The sequence below is a fragment of the Pelodiscus sinensis genome, unplaced genomic scaffold (assembly GCF_049634645.1).
Source record: "Pelodiscus sinensis isolate JC-2024 unplaced genomic scaffold, ASM4963464v1 ctg44, whole genome shotgun sequence".
In the NCBI taxonomy this organism is placed as follows: domain Eukaryota; kingdom Metazoa; phylum Chordata; order Testudines; family Trionychidae; genus Pelodiscus; species Pelodiscus sinensis.
Window position 1 is genome coordinate 1,004,002 of NW_027465914.1, and position 27,982 is coordinate 1,031,983.

General features: G+C 44.6%; 1 protein-coding gene and 1 long non-coding RNA gene across 2 annotated transcripts in view; both read left to right on the plus strand.

Annotated features, from left to right (window-relative positions):
* Positions 1–2,380: 2,380 nt before the first annotated feature.
* Positions 2,381–4,007, plus strand: LOC142824838 (uncharacterized). The gene is made up of 3 exons (XR_012899406.1): positions 2,381–2,658; positions 3,350–3,419; positions 3,534–4,007. It is a non-coding gene; the product is annotated as an uncharacterized LOC142824838 (long non-coding RNA).
* A 12,668-nt stretch (positions 4,008–16,675) lies between these two features.
* Positions 16,676–27,982, plus strand: part of LOC142824853 (maestro heat-like repeat-containing protein family member 2B) — a 39,413-nt gene continuing 28,106 nt past the window's right edge. Inside the window, exons 1-10 of the mRNA XM_075916641.1 lie at positions 16,676–16,702; positions 20,135–20,242; positions 20,580–20,699; positions 20,961–21,083; positions 22,523–22,675; positions 24,190–24,312; positions 24,727–24,806; positions 25,266–25,401; positions 25,571–25,666; positions 26,516–26,620. Of these exons, the coding sequence (XP_075772756.1) occupies positions 16,676–16,702; positions 20,135–20,242; positions 20,580–20,699; positions 20,961–21,083; positions 22,523–22,675; positions 24,190–24,312; positions 24,727–24,806; positions 25,266–25,401; positions 25,571–25,666; positions 26,516–26,620 (1,071 nt within the window). The remainder of the gene's footprint in view (positions 16,703–20,134; positions 20,243–20,579; positions 20,700–20,960; positions 21,084–22,522; positions 22,676–24,189; positions 24,313–24,726; positions 24,807–25,265; positions 25,402–25,570; positions 25,667–26,515; positions 26,621–27,982) is intronic.

Here is a 27,982-nt window from a genome sequence, read left to right on the forward strand (position 1 = left end):
GGCCACTCTGGCCAACACCAGGGAAACTCGTCTGCCCCCCTCCCCGCCCCGGACCCCTGAAAGGGGAACGGGCTGGCTACGGTGCCCGTGCCAGGTGCAAGCCTGCCAGCACCCAGCTAGCAGACCCTGCACCTGGCACGGCTCGAGCCAGCCACCCGCTGCCACCCAGCCCTCTCCCTCTTCCCAGGCTGGCGGCTCTCGGGAGCCTGCCCAGGACCGCAAGAGGCGGGCACCCGCCTGGTTTAGTGCGGACATCGTGGACCTCGTCCACGACCTCCGCACTAGGCACAGGAAAGTGGCCGTCTAGGGCACGAGAGCTGCCAGCCTGGCCACCCAGGAGCAGGTGTGCATGAAAATGAAGGTGGTCCACTGAGACCCCCGACCCTGACCCTGAGCTTACAATGGCCATACTGGGTCATACCAAAGGTCCATCTAGCCCAGTAGCCTGTCTGCCAACAGCGGCCAACCCTAGGGACCCTGGAGGGGATGGACCGAAGACAGTGACCCAGCCATTTGTCTCGTGCCATCCCTCTCCAGCCTTCCACAAACCTTGGGCAGGGACACCACTCCTACCCCCTGGCTAATAGCACTCCATGGACCCACCCTCCATCACTTGTTCCAAACCTCTGATCATTGTAGTTGCCCTCCCCTCTCCCACCCTCTCTCTTCCCCTCTCCCACCCCCTTTTCCCAGTCTCCCCGAGTTTTGTTCAGTAAAGAGAGATTCTATTTTTGACCACAAGTACATCAGGAAGGGGGGCTAGGGAGGGGTAAGTGGAAGGAGGTGAGGGAGGAATGGGGTACGAGCTCCCGATGGGCTGGCTCTGCGGGCTTCTGGGGGTGGACGCTCTCCTGCAGCCCCCCAATTGCTCCCTCTCCCCAGATGGCAGCCTGCGGCAAGTACAGCCGGGCTGATGGCCGAGTGGTGTGATGTACCCAGTGTGGGCACTCAGGGCTCTCCAAGCCAGGACTGCTTTGCAAGCGGGGCACCCCTGAGCACTGTCTGTCCGGGGTGGGGGTTGGGTCCCTTTAAGCACAGCCCTCAGCTTGCCTGAGGCAGCAGCTCCATGCTCTAAGTCCTCATCTGATGCCCTTCCGGCACTGCTTCCGGCCATCCTTAACCCCCGTTCAGGGTCCACTTAATGTGGACATGCTAGTTCGAATTAGCAAAACGCTAATTCGAACTAGTTTTTTAGTCTGGGATATTATGTACTGGGGAAGCCCTTTCAACTGGTCACCAACCACGCATCCCTCAGATGGATTAATAACATGAAGGACACCAGTGCCTGAATCATGAGGTAGTACTTCCCGCTCCAACCCTATGACTTCTGTATGTTACACTGGGCCAGGGAAGGCTTATGCAAACACAGACTTCTCCCAAGTGGAAGGAGACGATGAAGAGGAAGGTCCACCAATGGACACCCTCTTAAGGGGGAGTGTTTGTGACAGAGGATACCCACCATGCATGGTTCAGCGGGAGCTAATCATGATCTGTGGGCTATGCCCCTTCATACTTGCTGGGAATGCTCCAACTGGAACCAGGAAACCAGGATATAAAAGGGAGCAGCTCAGTTCTGTCTAGGCTGACAGCTGAAGGGAGCAGAGGTGCTTTGCAGGCTTTTGTGGAGGGACTGACAGTGCCCTAGGATGCAGAAACCAGCCAGCCTGTGGTTCCAGTTGACCCCCCTTCCCTCCCCACAACCATCCAATGCCACAGATGGAGGAGAGACCACGGAGTTACTGAGATGACCTGCTGCAGAAGAATGGTGGGAAGTAATCTATGTGAACTAAGCATTATTGAGTTGAGGTATTAGACTTTGACTCTGCATGTTTTGGAAGAAACCCCATTGAGCTGCAAGACAAGGCCCTAGGCTGGGACCCTGTGGAGTAGGTAGAGCCTGGTGGAGAAGGGCTGGCCACTAGGCAACACTGGTTTGCCCCAAAGAGTAGTTGAGCACTAGGTTGAACGGTCGTACCTAGAAGGGCTTGGGTCATTGAGCTGAAGAGCCTCATCAAAGGGCTGCTGCACTGACCCTGACTATTAGGCAATGCTGCTCTAAGAACCAGGCCTGCTATGGTGGTTGGGGAGGCTAGGCCACTTGGGCTGCCTTAGTTCTTTAAGTCCTCCACAACCTGATACCATCCAAACAGGGTGGACCTACCCTGTGACAGGTGACTTACTTACAGTCTATAATATCTGCATGGGGAAATATATGTAATGACCTAGCAGAGAAAGGCATGACATGATCCAGTGGCTACAAACTGAAACAGGATACATTCAGATGGGAAATAAGGTCTACCTTTTCAGTGGTGGGATATTAGCCATTCAAACCATTTTCCAAGAGTCAAGGTGATCATTTTAAAATCAAGATTGGATTTTTTTCTGAAAGTTCTGCTTTAGGAATTATTTTGGCAATTTCTAAGGCCTGTGTCATACAGAAGGCCTGACTAGTTGATGACAATCATCCCTTTTGGCCTTGGAATCTATGAATTCCATGAACCTGCTTCAGTCATTGAATATTGCTCCTTTGTATGCCCACCTTCTAACTTTCACCCTCTGTTGTAGAGTCTGAGGCAGCTCTTGGAAGTCTCTGGTGAATATAAGATCCTTCTACCTAAAAGGAAATTTCAAGCCATCTGCAGTGCTCTGCACAACCGGGTGAGGGGAACTTCTTCTTGTATCACTTGAGCTTAAGCACAGCAGATCTGAAGCATATTAACAATAAACATCTTTTGAATGCTAGTGAAGAGCTCGGAGACCTTCTTATGCCTTATTGGTTTCTGCTGGCTTAAGAATAAGCAGATAGTGGTCTCATTTTATTAGCTAAAATCCAGCTCAGTTTGTAAAGCAATTTTAGCATAAGCCAGTTATTAGAGGGAGTTAGAGTTATATAGTAAAAACTGATCCCATCCAAATGGGGAGGACCTAGCCTGTGACAGGGTGACTTAATTGCAGTCTATAATATCTATGTGGGGAAACATATGTAATAATCTAGCAGAGAAAGGCATAACGTGAGCCAATAACTAGAAAATGAAGCTGGACAAATTCAGACTGGAAATAAGGCCTACATTTTTATGGTGGAATAATTAACCATTTGAACCAGTTACCAAGGATCAAGTCTTGATTCAATTAGCTCTGCTGCTAAAAACACTTTGAAAGCAGGAACTTCTGTTATCCAATGCATCGGTCATTGTTTCTGATTCTTGTTGTGCAGTCAGTACCATTTATTTTGGGTTCAGAGCCCTATTTGGAAAGGTAGGAAGTGAGTGCTTAGAAATTAATTGAGCATCTTCTTTTCAGTTGCTTGTTCTGATTAGTTTTCCTTTGATCACTTCTCTTCTTCCCACAGATCTGTTCTCCAACTCAGCAGCTCATCATGGAAAATCAAATGGAGCTGTGCTATTGTATCCTACTGCTAGGTAGGGGAAGAGACTCCAAATTACACAGTAGTTTCCTTGTAACTTCCTTCTTTTGTAGGTGTGGTAAGAATGAGCTTTCAGTTGTTAGTGAGGATGTGATTTCTTCCTTTGCAGCCCGTTCTTCTCCTGATGACCTCATAGCTTTTCTGCACTCGCAGCTGAAGATTAAGAATGAGACTGTTCGTGTGGCATCCCTGAATCTGCTCACAGCTATTATTGGTGCTGACTGTAAGTAACACAGGAGTAACTGTGACTGCTGCGATCATCGCCATCGTGCTGGGGGTTGAGTTGGGGACATCCAGAGCTAAAAGCATGAGCTGCTATAGGTTGCTCTAAAGAACCAAGGCTTTGCAGGCATGGTAGGGCTATAACATACTCATGATCTCTGCAAATGGGGCACAGAGGATCTGTAACACAGGGGCGGATATAGGGCAGGGCGAGCGGGGTGGCCGCCCCGGGTCCCGCGCTTCAAAAAGCCCCGCGCACGCGCCGTGGTGCCACCGCGCATGCACATGACGTCACTGTGCATGCGCCGTGGCAAAGGGGGGGCCCCGCGGCATTATGCTGCCCGGAGCCCCGCAAAATGGTCATCTGCTCCTGCTGTAACACATAGAGTCATATAGTCATAGATTATTAGAACTGGAAGGGACCTTGAGAGGTCATCAAGTCCAGTCCCCTGCCCTCATGGCAGGACCAAGCACTGTCTAGATCATCCCTGATAGGTGTCTATCCAATCTGCTCTTAAATACTCCAGTGGTGGAGATTCCACAACTTCCCTTGGCAGTTTTTCACAGTGTTTAACCAACCTAACAGTTGGGACGTTTTTCCTAATGTCCAACCTAAACCTCCCTTGCTGCAATTTAAGCCCATTGTTTCTTGTCCTATCATCAGAGGCCAAAGAGAACAATTTTTCTCCCTTCTCCTTGCGACACCCTTTTAGCTGCATGCTCACCAGAGGGTTGGAAATTCACTAAAGGGACCCAGTGCTGCTCTAAGTTACTCCCATGTGGTCACACAGAAATCAACAGGGTTAATTAAGTGCTGAATGTAGCCTAAGATATTTTCAAGGTTCAAATACAAATGTAATCTTGTGGCAGATGCATGTTAATAATAATGAGATAAAAACAAAATAGTACTCCTGACTGAATAAGTATTAGACACTCTAGAATAGATTCCGAATTCTGCTATACTGGTGGTAAACACAGACTAACTTCACTGACCTCCATTTGTCTAACTCTCTTACAATATTTCCATCAGGATAGTATGATGGTGCTATTTACAGAAGTGGAAATACTTCAGACTTAGACTGGTGTAACTGAGATCAGAGCCTGGTCCTATATTTTCCCCGCTGATTCTGTATACGAGTGAAGCTTGGTAGTACTCTTAAATAGGGCCCAGGACACATTCTAATGTGGAGCATGAGTGTTTGGAACAAAGATATTCTATACTGCACACTTCTCCTTATCTTTCAGTGCCTGAGACAAGAGTTAGAAAGTTTCTGATTGTGAAGGCAGTGCAATCTGCTCTCAGTGATCAGAGTGCTAAGGTAAGATTGTGTGTGGAATAGTGGTATTGCTGTTAATATCTGGGAAGTATTTCACTCAGTGGAGAGTCTGGCAATGAGACACATTTTTAGGCTGAGATTATTAATAGGGTTTCAATTAATCACAGTTAACTAAAAATTAATGGGATTAAAAATTGAAATTTATGACATATTTTTGTGGTTTTTTACATTTTCAAATATATTGATTTCAATTACAACACAATGACAAGTGTGTACTATGCACTTTATATTATTTTTATAACAAACATTTGCATTGTAAAAATGACAAAAGAAATACTATTTTTCAATTCATCTCATACAAGTGATGTAGAGCAATCTCTTTAGCGTGAAAATGCAACTTACAAATGTAGATATTTTTTGTTAACTGTAACAAAACAATGTAAAACTTTAGAGTCTACAAGTCCATTCAGACCTACTTCTTGTTCAGCCAGACACTAAGACAAACAAGTTTGTTTACATTTATAGGAGAAAATGCTGCCTTTTTCCTAATTACAGTGTCACCTGAAAGTGAAAACTGGCATTTGCATGGTACTTCTGTAGCCAGTGTTGCAAGGAATTTACATAACGGATGTGTTAATCATTTGTACTTCAGCCACCATTCCAAAGAGATAAAAGCAAAAGCAAAAGGACACTCATATCCTGTCTCATATTGCATGCAGAAGGGATAATAATAACTCGTGCATAATCTCTACCCTTGCAGGTGAGGATGGCAGCTCTCCATTTTGTCCTGAAGCTGCTCAGTTCAGGAAGTGTGGAGAATTGTGCAGCAGGGGATATGGTTGCATACGTTTTCAGAGAGTTCGATGTGTCCACCAGAAATCTGGTAAGGAGAGTTCTTAACACTTAGGACTCAGTTCTGCCATTCTGGCATGCTGATTGTTCCCCTTGACTTCAGTGGGAGCTTTGGATGCTCAAGGATGCAGCTGGACTGAAGGATTAGAGCTAGAATCTGATCAGTGATATTCGTGTAAAGCCAGGGTAATGCCCCTGACTTCAGTGGCATTATTTTGGATTTACACAAGTGTAACAGAGACCAGAATCTGATTCTGGATATTTACATCTGACAGTGCGACCTACATTCCTTAGACCTTGGGCAAGTCAGTGAAAATTCTGACAACACAATCTTTCAGTGAAATGCTCTTGTATAAGGAAGCACATCTTTTTTATAAATAGACTCTCCAAAGAACACACTGGTGCCCAATCCTGTGGCTGCTGAAGCATACATCAACTATTAGCAAAACACTGAAGTTATGCAGCCTACATCAAGATGTCTAGAACCTGGAAAAGTTTGCTGCACACTTCATACTCTGTTCTATGTGTACTAGTTCAAAATCTTTTCAATGGGTATTTCCAGCTATGGGCAGAGTCATGGACTCCAGACACAGAGTTCCATGATGGGATCCATGATATACATTAACTTTACAGTAAGTTGTTGAGGATCTTAGCTCTGCCTGGCCCTTTAGCTACGAAGTGGGAGCTTATGGCAGTACTCACCAACTGCCTCTTTTTCATGCTACCCATCTCAAAGAAAGTAGGAGGCAACTCTTTCTCATCAGGCCACATTTGCTCTTATTTAAACTGAAATCAGTAGAGCTGATCAATATTTAGTTTGGTGTAAGGAAGAACAGAATTTAGCCTATAGATAGACTCACATTCACTATGCACAGAATGATCAAGCTGCTTGGGGCATCAGAACAAACAGAATGGCTCCCTCTAGGTTCTGCATATTTATTTCCACTGGGCAGAGTCTGAGTGGCTCTCCTCAGAGATAAAAAGAAGAAATGTTCTTTTTTGAAAATTTTTCAAAAAATGAATACTGTTCAGGGAACTCTTTTATAGAATCATAGAACGTGCTAAAAGCAGAACCAATTCCAACTAAATCATCTCAGCCAGGGCTTTGTCAAGCTGGGACTGAAAAACCTCTAGGGATGGAGATCTCACCACCTCCCTCAGTAACCCATTCCGGTGCTTCACCACCCTCCTCGTGAAATCGTTTTTCCTAAGATCCACCCCCCCACACACAACTTGAGACCACTGCTTCTTGTTCTGTCATCTGTCACTACTGAGAACAGCCTCTCTCCATCTTCTTTGTGTCCCCTTGTGCTGGGGTTTTCCTAAGCCTGGGTTCTGACCCACCAGTTAGGTGTTTCTGTTATTCTCTTCCCTTAAGAATCTCCATCATTCGAGGTTTTTAATGCCAGGCTTGGCAAAGCCATGGCTGGAATAATTTAGTTGGGGCTGGCCCTGCTTTGAGCAGGGGGTTGGACTATATGACCTCCTGAGGTCCCTTCCATCCTTAATCCATGATTTTATGATTTGTGCACTCCTAATGCAATGGAAAAGCTCTCCTAGGTCAATATTCAGAAAGGCTTTGTAAGAAATAGACACCGCTTCTACAGCCAGTGTTTTCCCACTAGCTAGTAAATTCTATGTATCTATCTCATAGCAGGGGACAAAACTTCCCTCCCAGGATGTTCAGGAAGAAAGCACTATCCAAACTATGTGCATTCACATCCTGCAAGGCCTGGACATATCAGTCACTGGAATGACCCAAGTAAGTGACATGTTGCTACTGCTTCGTGAAATAAAGACATTCTTCCGTATATCTACTGTACCTCTCCATAAGGAAGCTTCTTGCCAGTCAGGATAATGGAGGTACAGCATGTCAAGTTCATGTCAGAGATGATGGGACCTCTGTATCATGGAGGAAGCGATTCACAGTACAGACAAAATAAAAAGGAACTTCACTGGAAGGAACCATAATGCAGTGGTCTTCTGTTAATTACCACGATTGCCTGAGTGCAACGTCTCCTTAGATTCCCCATGAATACCTTGGAAATGTAGACTTGGTGATCCTGTATTTAAACAGTTATTGGGGCCGTGATTGTGCCTTCTGTATGTCTGAAAAGTGCAGGATGAATTTATGGTGCTGTCTAAGTAGCTTTATAATGCAGGGAAAGATGATTCATCTCCGGATGAGAACCAGATTGCTAATGCTCTCCAAACAAGGCAGTGTACTTAAAATGTAGAGAGAGGGATCACTGGGACAGATAGAGTGAGATGATGGCGGAGGGGAGGAGAAAGTGAGATCGAGATAAGGTAACGAGATAGGGAAGGGTCAGTGATGACTAAATGGAGAAGGTGCATGACAGAAGGATTCAGCCAGTAGGAGGTGGGGGAATGAAAATAGCCAAGTGTTGAACTGTCTTGCTCTTCTGTGCAGGTGTTATGGCCAAGGCTTTTAACGTATGTGGTGCCAACTCAGTATACTGGCACTTTGAAGCCTCTCTGCAGATGCCTCCAGGAAATGGCTGAGAAAAAGATGCAAGAAGGAGGAAAAGCTGCTTGCCTGGACTATAGTGGACAAGGTTTATAACAGAAACTCTTTCATTTATTCTCACCAGCCACTATGAAATGACCAGATTCAGCCTGTTCCAATTCTCTCATCTTCAGTCAAGAGACTAAAAGGAATGCAGGATGGTCTTGGGATTAAAACATGGCAATGGGAGGGAGCTAGAAATTGGGGGTTCTGGTTCCAGATCACCACCAAAATTCTGATCTAACATTGGGGAAATCACTTGCTCTCTCTCAGCTTTCCCACTTGTGAAATTGAGGACTAATTAACGCCAGTTTCTTAGAGGTGCTATGAGGAGGAATTAACTCATGTTTGTAAAACACTTTTGAGATGCTCTGCCTGAAAACACTATGGAAATGCAAATATTATCAGCTGCATGCAACGCTGGTGGGCACATTGGAAATGGCTAGGTGAACAACATCAGCGGGATTCTCCAAAGTCTGGCATAATTAATGATCTTCTATTTCTTTTTCCAGGGAAACTCCCTACACCTCAGGGATTGCTGGCACGACTCCTGGTAAGTAGACCATGGAGGACAGGTTTTCTGAGAAATGTGAAGTGGAACAGTTAAGTATAAAAATCAGTTTTCCGGCTAAATGCTTTAGGCTGAAGAATGTGTATGATTGGGTCTCTCTCCACCCTCCCCGATCAGACAGAGACACACTGTTCTACACCCTCATGCTAGTTAGAATACTTTCTTCTTTAGGAAGTCACTGCAGTAGAAGCAGCAGCTCTACAGTGTGTAGTCTCCACAGTGAGAGAATCTGAAATATTTCCTCCTTCAGGAACAAGCTGGTATCTTGCTGCAGAACTTAGCCTGTGCTTTCTCCCTCATTGACAGGTTGTAGCCTCATCTCCTTATGAAAGAGAAGGACACGGATATTCTGTCTTGCAGCTGCTAAAAGCCTTGCACCAAAATATCCATGCAGCAGTGGGTGAGATGTGGGGAGTAAAGATTCCAGCTCTGCTGCAGCACCTTGAAGGTAAAGTGCTAGTTGGGAGTGACGTGGTCCATGGAGGATAGAAGAGAAAGCAGAAAATGCAGATTCCTATTGACATGTGTGGTGCCATGCATGTTGCAGTCCGTGGGAATAGTGTGGAATTGAAACTGGGGTTCTAGACACCTCACAAAATTTTTCTACAATTGTGAACCAGTGAGCTAACTCCAGTGTCAAACCGGGGGCCAACCACTTAGGATGGAATCAGGCCAGGAAGGTTTCAGTTGAATGACCATTTTACAGCAGTATCTTCCTGATCTTAGCTAGGTGATAATCTTACATGAGATCATCAGTGTTCTTGCGGAAATTCAAGCGGCCAGTGTAGACAGCTGGCAAGTTTTTCCTCAAGAGCAGATGATTTTGCAGAAAAACTTGCCAGTCTAGACTCAGCCTATGTTTCTTGTCAAGATTAGTTCAATTTAAAAATCCACAGTTTTTCTTTCTGTTAGGAAACTTAATCCATATATTAGCGATAGAATCCATGCCTGTCACAACAAAGCTACGTTGACCAAGTGGGTGCCCTACATATAATGTGTAATCTACGTATTGTAGGCCTGATGTCTTTCACCAATTTTACAGTCATATGAAACTATTGACATCAGTGGGAAAAAATTTAGCGTTGGTTGGGTCTATACTACGGGGTTATGTCAATATGGTTATAGTGACAAAGCTAGGACAATATAGTCTCTGTACTATGTAACTGTGAGCCAGCAAGCTAAGTTGCACAACTTCAGTTATGTGAATAATGTATCTGAAATCGATACACTTAGATCTACTTACCAGATGCTTTCCTGTCAACTCTACCTACTGTCCTCATTCTGGTGGAATTCTGGAGTTGATAGGAGAGTACTTGGTGGTCAATATATCGCATATATACTAGAGGCAATAAATTGACCCTTTCTGGATCAATCGCTGCCTGTTGATCCAGTGGTTAGTGTAGGTATACCCTAAGTGACGCACAATCCCAATGTGTTTCTGATATATATTGGACCCGACAATTTTCAAGTGGGCTTGCTATTAAAAAAAAAAGAGCTGTATCTTCCCTGGCTGCTGTTTCTGTACAGAGTCCACAGCACTATGTTCTGCAGACATTAAAGAAGGGTAAGTTAGAGCCGGCTGTTCAGAAACAGGGCCAGATTCTTAGTCGATGTAAATCAGTATAATTCCACTGACTTCAGTAAAGCTACACAAGTTTAGGATCAAGTCAGAATCTTGTATTATGCAGGAAAAATGTGCATGCATATTTAAGTCCAGTTTTCTGATGTTCTAAATAGGAATGTAAGTAACTAGTTGACTATCTGATAAGCAAAAGCTTATCGGATACATGACTAGTTCCTTGACCAGTTGCTTCCCCCCCTCTTGCTGCATCTAGCAGCGACAGCAAGTGGGGGGAGCAGGAGCCAGTGCTGGGGAGAGCCGGCTTAAAAGCTGGTTTCCCCCAAGCACCATCTCCGCAGGAGACAGGGTAGTAGCGGGTACTGGATGCGAGCCGGAAATCAGCTTATTCCTGACTTGTGCTCCATCCCAGATGCTGCGACTCTGCTTTTTAAATGTATTAAGAGCCTGCCATCTCTTAATACATTAAAAAATCAGAAGCTCAGCAGGGGAGAGCTAGCGTGAGCCAGCAGTCAGGTATCCCGGCTCGCGCTTCAGCCTTTTATATGTATTAAGAGCCTGTCAGCTCTTAATACACTTTAAAGGTAGAGCCGCAGCAGGGTTAGCTGCCGGGACTGAGAGCTAACCCTGCTGCGGCTCCCCCGCTTATTGACTAATCAACTAGTCGATGGAAAATTCATCAACTAGTCAATTAGTCGATTAAACGATATTTAATGTCCCTAGTGCTAAATAGTTTGATGAGACGTCCAGTGCCCTCAGCTCCCATTGAAGTCAAAAGTAATTAGGAGCAGGGCTGTCAGGGGTTGTAGGGCTTGGGGCACTCCCCAGGGGCGAGGCTTAGGGCAGCCCACCAGCCCCAGGCCCTACCTTGCCTCTGCTTCACCTTTTCTCCAAACTCTGCCCCTGTTTTGCCCTACCCTATCCCTTCCTGCCCCTGCTCTGCCCTGCTGCTGAAGCCCCCTCTTCTGAGCTGAGGGATTACTGGGGGGTCCTGGTGCAGGATGGCAGTAGGATGGGCTCCTGCCTTCAAAATCACCAAAGCAACAGGAGTGACAATGGCTCGGCAGCCCGCTTCTTTGCCCCACAGCCCTCTCCCAGCATCGCCGTGGCCATGGGAAGCGCATTGCCTTGGAGCCGGGGCACCTTGCTTCCTACTGCCACAGATACAATGCACACAGCAGGCTGGGAGAGGGCAGTGTGGCAGGGTGGGGTAGGGCAGAGCAGGCTGCTGGGTCTCTCTTGGACCCATCCATAGGACAACTGAGGTGGCCACCATGGGCTCTCCCAAAGTAGGAGCTGGGGTGGCAACCCCAAAGTATCCTATGGAGTGTCCAGCATCTCGCTCCTCGTGGGTTGACTGACTCTGAATAAAAACGATACTTGTTCTTAGCCCAGTAGAGAACTTTGGCATCGGTCCTTTTTATCATTGAAATCCCAGGTATGTTACATTGGCATCGGTCCCTTTTATCATTGAAAGCTCAGGTAGTTTTAAGAAGATTGACTGCAGAGGGTATATTGGGGACAGCTATTCTTGCTGTTGTAAATTACACTGTTGTTTTGCCTCCTGCTTTATAGGAAACACAGAGAATTCTCTGAACCACGAACAGTGGGAGCACATGCTGCTTCAGGTACAGGATGACTTTCAGATGTATTAGCATACATCCCCGCACCCAAATGTATCAGCTGGGAAAGAATTAATTATAAATTATTCATTATTAGCAGAGTGGGACAAATCATTTTATTTGCAATGTTTGTTTGATGAAATATGGGGTTTTTTTTCAAAAACATTTTCATGGAAACTTTTTATTTTGTATTATCTTTCGACCAAAAACAAAACAACCCCAACCCAAACAGAAAATATTTAGGTTTTTTTTAAACGGATGGGGGGAAGGGGCTTTCAGTAGTTTTCCTGTTTATTTCTTTTTTTATCCTCTTTTCAATCAGAAAATGGAAGAGGGAAAAAAGGGATGGTGATGAGGGGTAAGAAAAGGAGAAAACAAAGAACTGAAAAATGGTTTTAGTTTTTCACTTTTTGTTTGTGGCATTGAAAATCAAGAAAACAAACAAACAAAAAATTCCACCTGTTTTGCGAAACAGACTTACCATTTTTCAGACTGCTCTAATTATAAATAGCTTCATAGTACCACTGGGAATGACACAGAACTTAACCTGAAAACCAGCATGCTAATGATGGTAGTGCATCACTGGGGTACTCGTAAAGGAGTCTTTCTTACTTTTTACATTCAAAAGAAAATCTATGATGTGAAAACCTAAAAAGCAGCAAAGACAAGACAAGGTTTGGTGACTTTCTCATGTATCTTTTTCTAGTTAGAGCTCTTTACAGTCTCGTGTAAATCGAGACAAGGAACATTTTTGTGGCAAGTGCTGAAAACGAAATGAAAGAACTTAGTGACAGATAAGCCTGAGAAGGTCTGGGGAAATTCTGGATTACTCACCAGAATTTTCCATTCTTCTTCAAGTGCTTGCTCCTGTCCATTCCAATACGTGTGTGCATGTTCCATGCACACAATCACTAGGGCTGTGTCTAGACTGGCAGGTTTTTCTGCAAAATCATCTGCTTTTGGGGAAAAACTTGCCAGCTGTCTACACTGGCCGCTTGAATTGCCGCAAAAGCACTGACGATCTCATGTAAGATTGTCAGGTCTTTTGCCGAAATACTGTGCTGCTCCCGTTCGGGCAAATGTCTTTTTCCGAAAACCTTTTGCTCAAAAGGGCCAGTGTAGACAGCAGAGATTTGTTTTCCACAAAAAAGCCCCGATCGCGAAAATGGCGATTGGGGCTTTTTTGCGGAAAAGCACGTCTAGATTTGCCACAGACACTTTTCCACAAAAAGTGCTTTTGCGGAAAAGCGTCCGTGCCAATCTAGAAGCTCTTTTCCGAAAATGCTTTTAATGGAAAACTTTTCTGTTAAAAGCATTTCCGGAAAATCATGCCAATATAGACGTAGCTTTTTTACTAGCAGTACTGTTGGATCAGATTTGGAAACTTCTGGAGTGGCGCTTTCAGGGTGAGCAATGTATGTTGATCCCTCCTGAGCTGATCAGCCGTCCAGGTCCTTCCTACCGCCAGTGATGGTCTTTGGAGAATTTGATTTCATGTTTTGCAAGGCATCTCTTGCTGTAGTTATTGTACGTTGTTCTGACTTAATTGTCATTTCAGTGTAATAATTAGCATTTTTAGTAGTCAATAGTAAATTTCCTTGGGGGGGGTTTCCTCTTTTTGTTTTCCATTCTCCCCATTCATGGGGCATGTAGCAACCCTAGGGATTTAAGCACTGTGACTCCTGAGGCTAGACTAGGTCCAGAGAGGACTTGCATGCTGCTTGCTTCACGTGCTTAGGTGGAGGCCATCTGCTAAATAAGTGCATCATTTGCAAAGGCTTTATGCCCAGAACAAAGGAAGAAAGAGACTGGCACTTGAAACTCCTGCTTATAGAGTCTGCACTTCTACCTCCAGTTCTGGAGCTGGCACCGGATCAGATCACCACAGATTTCTGGATGCTGAGCACAGTAGAAGTGGGATATTCTGTCTAGTTCGTTACCCGCCTACCCTCCCACCCACCTGTCACATCCCTCTTCAGGGACTCTTTAACAAGTAACTCTTTGTCGAGGAGGTGCAATGGCTCCTTACACTGGCGGCGATAGAGGGGGTTCCTCAGGAGTTCAGGGACAGGAGTTTCTACTCCTGATATTTCCTTATCCCCAAGGGCAACAGTGGGCTCAGGTCCATTCTGGACCTTCGAAACATCAACACATTCATAAGAAGGTTCAAGTTTCATATGGCCTCTCTGGCCACCATTATCCCCTACCTAGACCCGGGGGACTGGAATGCCACCCTCGATTTGAAGGATACGTACTTCCATATTTCAATCATCTCCGCACACAGCAAATTCCTGAGATTTGTACTCAACAGCCCTGCATTACCAATTCATTCTGCTCCCATTCAGTCTCTCCATGACCCCACCTCTATTCACAAAGTGCATAGGAGTGCAGTGGCAGCCTTCCTGAACAAAAATTGGGTACAGATCTTCCCGTACTTGGGTGACCGACTCATCAATGGCCAAGTTTAGAAACAGGCTCTCGATCCTGGGGTGTTGATGTAAGCCACTTCTAGTGACCTAGGTCTCATTCTGAATGTACCTAAGTCCACACTGGTCCCTCCCGACACAAGAGACAGAGTTCTAGACTCCACGTGGGCAAGAGTCTTCCTGCCCAAATCCCAGTTTCACACCATCATAGACCTCATTGGCAGCCTCCAGTGGTTCACCACCACTGCAGAAAGGAGCTACATGAGGCTTCTTGGGCACATGGAGGCCTGCAAATTTGTCCTATAGCATGCCACGCTGTGGCTTTGCCTTTTAAAGGCCTGGTTAGTGTACAAGCCCAACAAGGATTTGTTGCATAATTTGGTCACCCTTCTCACCTTAGTTCTAATCTAGAATATCTCAACTGGTGGCTTCAACCTCAGGGGTCTGTGAGGGAGTGCCCTTTGCCAATCCCAACTCTCTTTCTCTGGTCCTGGACGCATTGGATACAGGCTGCGGGGACATACCTGGGCAGCTCAGAACTAAGGGCCTGTGGTCACAATCAGAACTACTGCTGCACATTGGTGTCAGAGGGCTCAGGGCAGTTCACCTCGCCTTCCTTCCCCAACTGCAGGGCAGGTGTGTCTCATTACTGACAGACAACACCACAGTGATGCCCTGCATAAACCAACAAGGCGGTGCTTGCTTCTCTCTTCTATGCCTGGAACCCCTTCACCTGTGGGACTTCGGTGTAGATCACCACATCTACCTGTTCGCCTCTTACCGTCAGGGATGCAAAAAAACCTACAAGACCATTTCAGCTGCTCAGTCAACACCCGTGAATGGTTCCTCAGGACAGATGTTGTCCTTTCTGTCTTCCAAAGTTGGTGTTATCCCTAAATGGGCCTGGTTGCCACAAGGAGCAACAATAAGTGCATCCAGTTCTGTTCCTTCCAGACCCACAGTTGTGGATCGGTAGCAGATGCAATCAAGATATCGTGGTCCAGTCACCTGGTGTACATGTCTCTGCTCTTTCCTCTAGTACACAAGGTTCTCCTCAAGATCTGGCAGGACAAGGCGGAACTCATCCTCAGAGCAGCAGTGTAGCTGCAGCAGCATAGGCTCAGCAGCCTGGTGAACCAATTTGTAGACAGACCGATAATCCTTCTGCTCCATATCCTGATTTCATCACCGAGGACCATCACCAGTTACAGCACCCTCACCCGGGGCACCTCCATTTCATGGTGCAGAAACTCCATGGTTAAACCAACTCGAGCTACAGTGCTCAGACTCCATTAGAAAGGTTCTGTTGGGCAGGAGGCAACCCTCCCCTTGGGCAACATACCTAACAATCTGGAAGTGATTTTCAGTTTGGTCCCTCGAAAAGTACATCCCCCTACAAGAAACCTCCATCTCCCTTGTGCTTGACTACTTTTTATACCTTAACCAGTGCCAGGGACTGACACTGTCATCCATTAACGTCCACGTAGTGGTTATTTGCCTTCCATCCTGGGGCTGGGGAAAGATCTCTGTTCAGCAATGCTATGCTGGGATGTTTCCTTAAGGGTTTGGAGAGGCTGTATCCCCAGGTCAGACATCCCCATTTCACAGTGGGACCTTAACCTGGTCCTCTCTAGACTTATGGGACTGCTGTCTGAGCTCCTAGCAATCTGCCCTCTAGCTTGCCTCTCTTGGAAGGTGGTCTTTGTGGTGGCTATAACCTTGGCTAGTTAGGTCTCAGAGCTCCGGGCCTTTACCTATGAGTTTCCATACACTGTCATTTGTAAGGACAAAGTGCAGCTCTGTCCGCATCTGGTGTTCCTACCCAAGGTTGTCTCCCTCTTCCATCTAAACCAGGACATTTTCCTCTTGGTTTTCTTCCCAAAACATCATGCCAACCATGTGTCAGACAGACCCTACCCTAGCCTTCTACACTGAATGCACAAAGCCATTTTGTAAATCACCACAGCTCTTTATTGTCATGGCTGAAGGAATGAAGGGACTTCTCATCTCATCCCAGTATATTTCATTGTGGATATTTCCTGTTATTACTTTGCCAAAATTCCAGCGCCATCAGCTCACTCCACCAGAGCACAGGCATCTTTGGCAGCGTTCCTCCTACAGATTCCCATTGAGGATATTTGCAGGGCAGCAACGTGTTCCTCTATTTGCACCGTCATGTCACACCACACCATCACCCAACAGGTAAGGGGTGATGTGATGTTTCAATTAATTCTGGCTCCCTCCTCCATGGGAACTGCTTGGGTGTCATCTATCGGAATAGACATGAGCAAGCCCTCGAAAAAGAAACAAACCAGTTACCTACCTTTTTGTAACTGCTGTTCGAGATGTGTGGTCATGTCCTTTCCAAATCCCACCCCTCCCCACTGTCAGAGTAGGCTGGCATGAAGGAACTGGATGGACAGTAGGTCAGCAGGGACCTATATATGTCTCCATGAAGGCTCTCTTGTGAGGTTTCCAGTATAACCTGGCTGCTGTTCAAAATTTGGATCTCCTGCTGACTTCAATGGGAGTTGAGGGTATGACTTTGGAAACTGACAGAGGTTGCGGGGTGCCTAGAATTACCAGGATCCTCTAGAGCTGATCTCTACATTTCAGTTCATCAAAGAGTATCATGTAAAGCCTCTGCTGGCCACACTGATCATCATAATCATTGCAAAATGTCTGGATGGATAATATATAAGGCCTTCTGGACAGGCCTTACAAGCTGCGTGTCTGCATGGCCACGCACAACAAATTTTAAGCCCACACACCTCGCCTGCAGAGCCACGCAGCAGCACTCTCCTCTCACTGTCCTGCTGGATCGGAAGGTGAGTGGTGACAGAGGCAGTTTAGCAGGGCTGCATGATGGCAAGCAGGCTGCCCTGCCCCTGTTTGCTCCGGCTGGAGCCAGGGCATGGTGAGGCTTTCGCTGCTCCAGTTCCAGCTGGAGTGGACAGGCCACCATGGCCCCGTTGGTGGGGCCAGGTGGCCAGGGGTAGCTGCTTGGACGGCCGGGGCTCGAGCCGCGTGGCCAGTGGTGGCTGCCAGCAGCGGCTGTTTGGGTGGCTTTGGCTGCCAGCAGCGGCTGTTTGGGTGGCTTTCTCCTAACTTTCCAGTAATAAGCTGAGGCAGGACCAATCACCTTCATCACAAACAAGTAACATCACAAATACCTCAGTCCTCTGCTATCCCTTCAGTGGAGTTTGGATACTGCAGTGGGATCTGGCAAGCATCTTGGGTTTAATTTCCTCGTGTTGCGACGTATGGGCTCTGCTGAGCTACTCAAGCTTGGCTCCTGAATTGGCTTGTACTGGATACTTTGGGCACAGAAACCCAGTTTCGTCAGTTCTGTTGGGCCCTGAGGGATTGGCTTCTCTTGGTAGGGATCAAGAGTCCCTCAGGCTCTGTTCCTTCTTTCTGGTTTGATGGCTTTACAGGTCAAATTGAAGACATAAATTACGGTAACCAGCTGCCACTCACTCCTAAGACCAAAGTGAAGTGCCTTTCAGAATAGACTGACTGATGTCCTCACTATATTACATGCTTTGTATGAGCAACACAATAACCAATGAATACATTTAAATATCATCATTGGGCATCCAACTTAATTCATGATTGACCCAAATAAGGCAATTCATGTGTAGCAGAGCTATTTTTTATGATTTTCTGAAAATACGTGCAGCTATCACCATGTCTCTTAGTTGCACTTGCTTCACATTTTAAAGAGTTTTCACAACTACAGCTCTCTGAAAAAACCTGAATTTTTAAAATGTCAACTGCTTTGGGGGTTTTAAGAGGTTTTTTTTAAATTGTACAAATGTGCTTTTTCAAGTAGGTTAGAATGCACACTATTTTAAGTATCACCATAATGTTTTGCAAACTTTAAAAAGAACAGACATTTCTTTTCTGCACACTTTTTAAAAAGTTATGATTTGAGAGAATATGATGGCAGTCTGAAGAAAGAAAAAGACTGCATATATATATACAGTATATATATGTATGTTAATAACTGGTAGGTGCCACAGCAGCGCACAAGACAAAACTCATTCCGTTCATGGATCGGAAATCTCAGGGTGTGTCTAGACTACCGGGTTTTTTCGAAAAAAGTGGCCTTTTTTTTGAAAAACTTCCTCTGCATATAGACTGCCACTGCATTCTTTTGAAATTAAATTGAAAGAATGCAGCCGTTTTTTCGACCGCGGTAAACCTCATTTTAAAAGGAATAAAGCCTTTTTTTGAAAAGAGGTGTTATTGAATGCAAATGGGGCTTTTTTGAAAAAAGGCTTTATTGAATGCAAATGGAGCTTTTTCGAAAGAGAGCATCCAGATTGCCTGGGTGCTCTCTTTCAAAAAAACGGCTCGCTTTTTTGAAATAAGTGGTTGCAGTCTAGATGTTCTCTTTCGAAAGAGGCTTGCAGTCTAGACGTAGCCTTAGAGGGAATACTACTTCTGGATGTATACTGAAAATTTATGCTTTTGAGGTCTATGAGTTGAGGCTGGTCACCAGAAGGTGAAAAGCAACTTTGTCTGGCTGTATGTAGACTGAGTAATTATTCACAATGGATGTTAATTGACAGAGAAAATTCTAATTAAGTGATTGCAAAGTCTCCAGAGGCGACTCTATCCAAGAAAACCAAACAATAGGGGATACCTGTTTACTAGTGAGATGCTTGAAACTATTTTGGGAGGTCCAGAGGTATCCTGTACCAGTTATCCTTCATCTAGGGAATAAGCTGCCAACTTGCTTGACTTAGGAGGATCACATTTGGTCTGGGTGCTTCAAGCTGGGAGAGCTATCCTTTGTGAGACAGAGGAATGTTTGGTTATCTAAGTTTAACCTTTAGGAAGTGTGTGGTGATTTTGCTTTTACGTAATCTTTGTTTACATTAATTCTGCTTGCTGCTTCTCAAATTTCCATTCTTTGTGAATGAAACTCTACTTATTTTCACTGTATATGCACCTAAGAGCGGTGTGTTAAATGGATCAGTGATGCTGAGGTGAAAATAGTAAGGTGGTAAGTAGTAAACCTGTGAATTCTGGGAGTGTCCAGTGGAACAGGGGCTGGACCTTCTGGGAATATGTAGAGGGTGTGATGATTGAAGCATGCCTATTGCTTATCTGCAGGACAGCAAAGCTGGGTCCGGGTGAGAAGGGTGTGCTTGCATTTCCTGTGTCTGGCAGAGTCAGGAGCTGACACCTGGCAGGCATAGAGAATGCTTCCTCATGCCAAGGGCAGGTGGTAGTGAGATACCTCACAACCCTGCATACCCGCAGAAAGTGTTATGAAGAGTCTGTAGCACTTCAGAGAAGGTGCTTGGCTCTTTGTTAATGATGGCCCATTGATCAAAGTTCACTAGACCTATCCTCTGTCTGCTATAAAATCAATGGTCAGATCTCATTCTCCAATTTGCTGTGCATCTGAGTTTGGGGACTGAGCAGAATCATAAGGCAAAGGTTAAAGAACAACCGGCAGAGGAAGTCTGGGTTGTCAATGCTCATAGTTCTCAATAGGGAAATAATCTTTCTATGACACCTGAATATTGGAATGGTTACAACAGAGAACAAGGAAGGGAAAAAACTCTCAAGCCCCAACCAAAAATTCTTTCAATAAACCAGCTCTTGTTTTATACACAGTTCCTCAGAACATCTCTGGAGCAGATAAATGACAATGCCTGGAGCAGCCAGCTAAGCTCTGAGTTGAGCCAGCAGATGGCCGGCTATGCCAGCCCCTCCAAAGAGAAGGTTTGTTCTCTGTTAAGGTTTAGTTTCTAGTTAATTGCTCTTGGAATTCTTGTTGGAGGGCTGCATGAGACTTCTCTCTGCTTCATTGGTTTTTTTGTGTATAAAATTTGTGTTTGCTTGTTCCCTGCTCTTCCCCTGCTGGCATTTGCTTGGAGCAGCTATTGGTACTGAATTGTTCCCTAACTGGGTGGCGGAAGATGATGGGATGTGTCTGCAGCAGGGGTGCTTGGTCTTGGCTCGGTTGTTTTTTCCTGTGTCAGTGTGTGTTGCTGGGTTGGTTCTATACTGACAAGCATGTGGTGTTCTTGATATCTCAATGCTGGCCTCTTTCTTTCAGTGTTTCCTGTATAAGGCACTAGGAATTTGCTTGGCAGTTTGTCAGGACCCGGTCCATATTAAATCACAGATTCAGAAGTTTCTGAAGAAAACAGATTACATGGAAGCCCCTGATAGACTGGTAAGGACCCTGTCCCTCTCCCTACCTTATCATGTACCCTCTGAATGTCCCCTGGGCAACTCAGCTCTCAGTTGTCCTGGGACAGATGCCATTTTGCTTCATGTCCTCTTTGTTGCTATTTCACTCACCCTTTGCTCCCCCCTCCCATAGGTCTCAGGCCTAATTGGCACTTTACACTACTTTGGGTGAAAGGAATTGACTTGTGGGGGTCTATTGGGCACCTGGTCAGATTCACTAACCAATATTTTTCTTGAGTAACAGGGAGTCATTTCCATCCTTTCATTCTCTGCCGAGAGCCACTTGGACCTCATCTTGAACACACTGCAGGAGTTTGGGGCAGCAATGGATAAACTTACGATTTCTGGGTTTATTGGTCACCTGAAGGTAAAGGAGCCAGGGGGTTCTCTCAAACTTCCTCTCCCTCTAAACTAGAGACAGTATCTCCTGCCCCCGGTAGAGTCTCATTGGTCAGCTAACCCTGTCCCCCAATGGATGTGCTCTGTGTGATGCTTACATTTAAGCAGAGAGGAGCACAGTCTGGATCCGTGGCTCTCTCAACTGATTTTTAGCATCTGATGTTTCATGGCTTGAATGCCTCTCCTATGCACAGTGTGTAGGAACTATACCAGTTAATTATATGGAAAAGTGTTGAATGTATTTGTAGCTGTTTTTTCAATCCAGGTTAGTAGCTGTAAAGGAGGAGGTGTTGCAAGCAACATGTGACTAACCAACCTGCTCTCTGGACAACTGTTATGGACCCTGTGCTCTAGAGCAGCGGTTCTAAAACTTTCCACACTAATATACCCATTTTAGAAATCTGAGTTGTCTAGTGTGCCCCAAGTTTCACCTCATTTTAAACCTTCTTTCTTAGAAAATCAGGCATAAAAATACAAAAAAGTGTCACAACACACTATTACTGAAAAATTGCTTAATTTCCCATTTTCATATGCCATACGCCATTTCATAAATAAATTAATTTAAATATAAATATGTTCCTTACATTTCAATGTGCAGTATATAGAGCAGTGTAAATAGGTCATTGTGTGTATGAAATTTTAGTTTGTAACTTTGCTAGTGCTTTTTAGGTAGCCTGCTCTAAAACTAGGCAAATATCGAAATGATCTGATCTGTCCTCCTCGAAAACTTCTGCGTACCTTTGGTTGAGAACCATTTATCCAGAGGATAAAACAGCATATTAGGTCTCTTGGCCACCATTGCCAGATTTGCTGTTTACTCACTGTGCAGATTTAGGCATATCATTTAGCACCTAATTCTGTGCCTATCAGTGTCAATGACAAATCTCCCATTTATTTCACTGGGGTAGGGTCAAAACTTTGGGCTCTCTGTGTCAGAATTATCCAATCAGTATGTTTGAGACCTTCCCTCTTATCCCATGGCCATGTAATTTACACAAGAGCCTTTGGTGAGGGACCTTGTCAAAGGCTTTCTGAAAATCCAAGTATACTATAACTACTGGATCCCCCTTGTCTGCATGTTTGTTAACCCCTTCAAAGAACTCTAACAGATTAGTAAGACAGGATTTCCTTTTACAGAAACCATGTTGACTTTTGTCCAATAAATTATGCTCTTCTACATGCTTCACAATTTTATTCTTTACTATTGTTTCTACTAATTTGCCCGATACTGAAGTTAGACTTACCGGTCTGTAATTGCCTCACGCAGTTATGGTTTGGCTTAAATACATTTTTCAAGTACAAGCTATTATCGCTGCCAAAAGCAATTCCTCAGTCAGCAACAGATCAGAATTTCAAGGCAAAATGAATCAGAAGTAATTGTCTCTTGTGACATTTCCAATTGTCCAGGACTACCATCATGGGAAAAGAGCCAAGACCCGCAGCACGCTGATGCTGACATACAGCAAAGTGGCTATGCATGCTCCAAAAGAGCAACTTCTGTCTCGGGTGGAGGCAGACATCACAGAGAACATCCTACACCATTATAGAACCGGTTGCCAAGTAAGAGTTTTTGCATAAGTGTTGGGGATATTACTCTGAAGTTAGATCAGTGCCTCCACTGGACCTGAGTTTACTAAGAGAGGGCTTATTTTTCTAAAAATGTCCTTTGAACAACCGTTTGTCATGTGCATCAAATCTAAAACCTTCATGGATGGAGTGTGAGCTGTAACAAATATCTTATTTGTTGCTGTTGTTTGTATTTTCTCTAGTTTTTCTGTGTTCTTCTGAAATTCTCTAGGTCACAGTTACATAGTATTTCAGATGCAGTCACACTCAGGCTGTGCAGTATAACACTCTAAGGCTATGTTTACACTGTGAACCTATTTCAGGGTATCAGAAGTATCCCGAAATAGCTATTCCGCATCTTTTGAGTGCGCCTGTTATTTTGAAATCTAACGGGCTCACTATCCCAACATCCCTGTAAACCTTGTTCCACGAGGGTTAAGGGACTTTTTGGAATAGTGCTTGTATTTAGTTTATTTGCTATCACTGTTTCTTGGACTATCTACTTCCCTTTCCCCATATCTGTCTTCCTATTTGTCTGCCTGCTCATTATTTCTGCTCCTTAGATATATGGCTGTCCACTTGCCAGCCCTGATTTTGGTCTCAGTGCATAGTTCTAATCTCTCCACATCACTTTGCCATTCCATTCTACTCTGTCTAAGGCTATGTCTAGGCTGCAGTACTTTTCCGGGATCCCAGAGGTATCCCAGAAAAGCAATACCGCATCCACTTTTTGGAAAAGTGGATGCGTTCTTTCACCATCCCTGTAAACCTTGATTTATGAGGAAGGAAGGGATGGCTTGAAAGAGCAGGTTTTTCCAAATTTCGAAAAAGCGTTTTTTGAAAGAAAAGCAGAGAAAGATTCATACTTTGCGTATCTTTTTCAGACTTTGCAGTCTAGACTTAGCCTAACTGAGACTCTCATTGTCAAAAAAAGTTGATCACAAATGAACCAAGTTGACATTTTCCAGTAGTTCACAAATACAAATATTAAGAACTATGGCCCCTGATATTGTCCACTGCAACACACCCAGACTGGGCACATTTCCTGCTTTTTTGGAAGAGTCAGTAATAGTGATTTCTCTCTACTTCATGTTCATTAACCAGGATATTTGTAGAATGTGCATAATGTGGCACAATAGAAATTGCTAGTAGCGGTTTTACATTTTGTTTTTCAGGTGTTGGGGATCAATGTTGCGAACAAGTTAAATTCTAAATAATCTGCCCTCGTATCTTGTGCATTTACTATGCACAAGTTTCTTGTTTAAATTACATAAAATTTGTTTTCCCTCCCACATCAAGCAGGAGTCATGACTACTCTGTGTAAATGGACCTGGATTTACTTGATCAACCTGGGCCTTTTCTTTTTCTCAGATGGGTGTAGAGCTGGGGTTCTCTGTCTTCTGGGGTCTGCAGACACTTCTCCTGAGACTAGATCTAATTTCTACTCTTCTGGAATCTGATTCTCTCAGTTTCTCACCCACATCCTCTTGTTTTTCCTGGAAATGTAGGACATGGACCTGAAATCAACCCTCATCCAGAATGCAACAGAGATTAGCTGTGCAGTTTTGAAGACTGGAGACTCCCAGGCATTTGAATTCTCTTACAAACTGGAGCTCCTTGATTACATGATGGTGAGTGATTAGGAACTTTGAAGCCTGAGCTACCAGGGATTTTGTTATTATGTAATGAGACTGATTGTCCGGGTAGATGTTATTCTTTCCATTGGCTGTAGCTATACTACTGCAGTGTCATGATTTACCTGCCTGGCACCCAGAATGCTGGGTCCACTGTGCTTGGCCGGGATGCTGGCATATTGTGGGCTGTAACTGGAAGGATTGGATAGTGTCTGATGAGTTGCCAGGATACAGCTTGCTGACCTGTGTATAGCAGATGTCTCTACGGTCCATTTCTGAGGCAGAGAGCCACTGAAACAGTGTCTGTTTCTTACAGGTCTGGCATAAAGCCCTGTTTCAGAAGGTGAGGGGGAGGCTTCTCTGCCTTTCAAACCCACTTCCTATTTTTATGTCTCTGTTCATGCATTTCAGGACTTCATTAAAAAGGAACCATTGGATTCCCTGGTGTCTCCAGTTCGTTACGAGGCAATGTTTGCGATTGGACAGCTGTGGTAGGATATTCTATGCCATATTTCTTGGCACTGTGATGTCTTCTCATTTGTTAATTCATGAGTGTCGGGTTGGGAGCAGGCTGATGCTCACATGGTGTTTTTGTTTTGAGGGTTTGAATGCGTCATGTCTGTTTGGAGATTTGTGCTTGAAAGGCACAAGAGTGGAGGTTGTGGGGCATGCCATACTACGGAGAAGAGTTCAGGTGGGGATGGAGGTGTCTGGCTAGCTGGCAGGGGGAAGGAAGCTGGTGAATTCCTCTAAAAAGGGAATTGAAGTTTTAGCTTTACTTCTAGATGAGCAAATAATTAACAGAGGTACAAAGAGGTGCACAGCTGCAAAGTGAAGGGCTGTTTGCATTTGGGGTTCTAGATTGGGATAATCTTTATTCATTTAACCCATGTTTTACTTGGCTATGGTATTGAATCTAACACGTGACTTCTCTTTCTGTCTTCTGACAGCAAACTCAAACCATCTCTGACCCTGGAGGAAAACCGTGAGATCCTTGATCTGTGTTTTAAAAGTGTATTTCCCCTTCCTCCCTTGGAGAAGATGAAAGAGGAAGGCAAGAAACTAGAGGATACTCTGCACATAGAGGTATATGACACCAATTCCCCTCTGGCAGACTCCACTGAGATCTCTGCCCAGCAAGCACTGGGTGATAGCAGCCACACATGGCCTCCCTGCAAAGTCATGGCTAACTTCACCTCCACCTCCTGCAGAAATTATCTGGTGTTGAGCCTCACTCCTTCTCTTCTGGTTTCAGTTGATGTATGAGTGCTCCTTAGAAGCCCTTAGTGAGCTAATGAAGATCCTGCTTGAGGAAGAACCAACCCCAGACTGGTTCCAGGAAATGTTTCATGTGAGTAGCCCATAGGACCAGGGTGATAATTGTTTCTTGTGTTATAGCAGGGATGATGCTCAAGCTTCTGTTGTGGAGGAATTTTCCGCAGCGGGTGAATTTTAGGGAGAAAGCATCAATTTTTTCCTGAAGTAAGTGGGAATGTGTCCCATTGAAATCCATGGGAGCTGTTCCATTTTATGCCAGTGGTGGACTGAGATCTAGTTTTTCCAGTATAGTTAACACTACATGGACAGGAAAGAAAATCATCAGTGCAGTAACCAAATTCAAGAGGACCAGTGAGAACTGATCACCTCTTGTAAAAGGAATGAATTAGTATTGAGTTAAGCTCTGTGTATGGAAACTCATTCACCAAAGACTTCCTGCTCTTCAGACATAAACAGAATAGTTTGAAGAGCTGAGGGGAGGGGAGTTAGGTGCAACGTTGGTATGAAAATAAAGTTATAAAAGGAGCTGGGCTGGGGAGACTTCTCTGCTCCTCTCTGTCATTTGCCACTCAGCATGGGAGAAGCTGTCCAGGAAAGAGAACACAGCACCGGACCCCAAACTGCATGCAATGTGCTAGACAGCTGCCATCAGACAGTCTACAGAAGCCCTCACATACACAGAGCCAGACTCATCTCTCATGTAACTCCTTTGGCTTTGATGGAGTTATGTACACCAGAGGTGAATCTGGTCCCTGGGACTTGTATATACAAGGGTCTCTTTTTGGAGACATATAAATCTTTTGCTATATGGAAGTTAAATGCTTTGGAGAGGGATTTTAGTGACAATCAAACCTATTTAAAAGAAACGTTTGGGAGGGATTTTCTGGTACTAACTTTGTCCATTCTCCTGCTTTGCCAACAGCTACTAGAGACCTGGCTCAGTTCAGAGAAGGAGTGGGAGAGAGGAAGGGCCTTGCAGGCCAGTGTCTGGCTGCTAACTGCCTATCAGGAGATAGTTAATAGCACAGTGAGTATAGTTCTACTCTTCCTTGAGCTGACTTCCCCACTTAAATCAAATCTGACATTCAACGTGAATGCATGAGAAATTCTACTAGGCCTGCAGCTGGGGCCTCAAAGTGACTAAGATCCCTCTGCTTCCATAAGAGAAAGGTTTCCATAAGAGTGCTGTGACAGCACTCAGGCCAGACTGTAAGAAACAGGGCAGGCAGTTCCCCAGACGAGTGATTTTATAATTAGATTCACCAAACCAGTAAGAAAAGAGCTTCTACTCTGGTTAACAAAATACCAAACAATAGTACCCTTTAGGCATTCCAGACCTTGGTTCCCATCTAGACAACTAAGTCTAATATAATCACCAATCACAAAGGACTAGACACTTATCCTTAGGTTAATATGAATCACAGGTCTTCCCTAAATATCAGCCAATCCTTAATAACCGAATATCAGATTTGTTGTTAAAAGGAAAAAGAAGAGAGTTACAAATGGTTAAGTGATAGATATTTGTTAAAATGACTTTCACTTTTCATAGTTCAGGATCACAACCATGGTGGAATAAACGGCTGGCTTGTAAAAGTCTCTCTGGAATCATGCTAACCGGTCAACATCCAGAGTCAGTTTAGATGCAAAGGCTGTTAGTTTTTCCATGCATTTCCCAGACTATTCCAAATAATTATTTGGAAGATCTATGTCCTATGGCTTACACGTCCCCTGTTCAAAGTTTAAGCAGACTGGAGAGAGAAGATCAGTCCCATAACTTGTCTTTTATAGTTATTCTAGCCGGTTGGCAAGCCTCCTCACAGAAATTGTCGAAGCAGGATCTCTCCCTGAGAAAGAATAGGTCATGCAGATCTCCTGTCGTGCTTTGTTTTGAAGTTAATTTTCTATTTCCTATGCATACACTGGTAAATGGGTGATAGTCATTCACATAAGGTAATTAGCCGATCGTGGTCTTCCATTACAACACAGATAGTTAAGCTGAAGGCAATGTAAAAAATATTTTCTTGTACTGTCTTATATCTTTGATCTTAAGGTTAACTGAAGACAGTTACATATCATTAAGGCAATTAAGACATGAAAAGGAATTGGAATCTACAAGCTAATTTGGTTATGTTAAACTTCTAGCAAGATATAAATACAGACAATAATACATAACATCTACCTTTCATATCTATTACCAAAATGCATGATGTTGGTGATCGCTAGTCTAGGACTTTTCTTTGGGTTCGTCTAGACTACAGGGTTTTGTCGACAGAAGTTTTGTCGACAGTATCTGTCGACAAAACTTCTGTCGACAAAGAGGGTCTGGACACATTCAGTTCTGTTGACAAAGCAAGCTGCTTTGTCAACAAAACCCTGTAGTCTAGACACA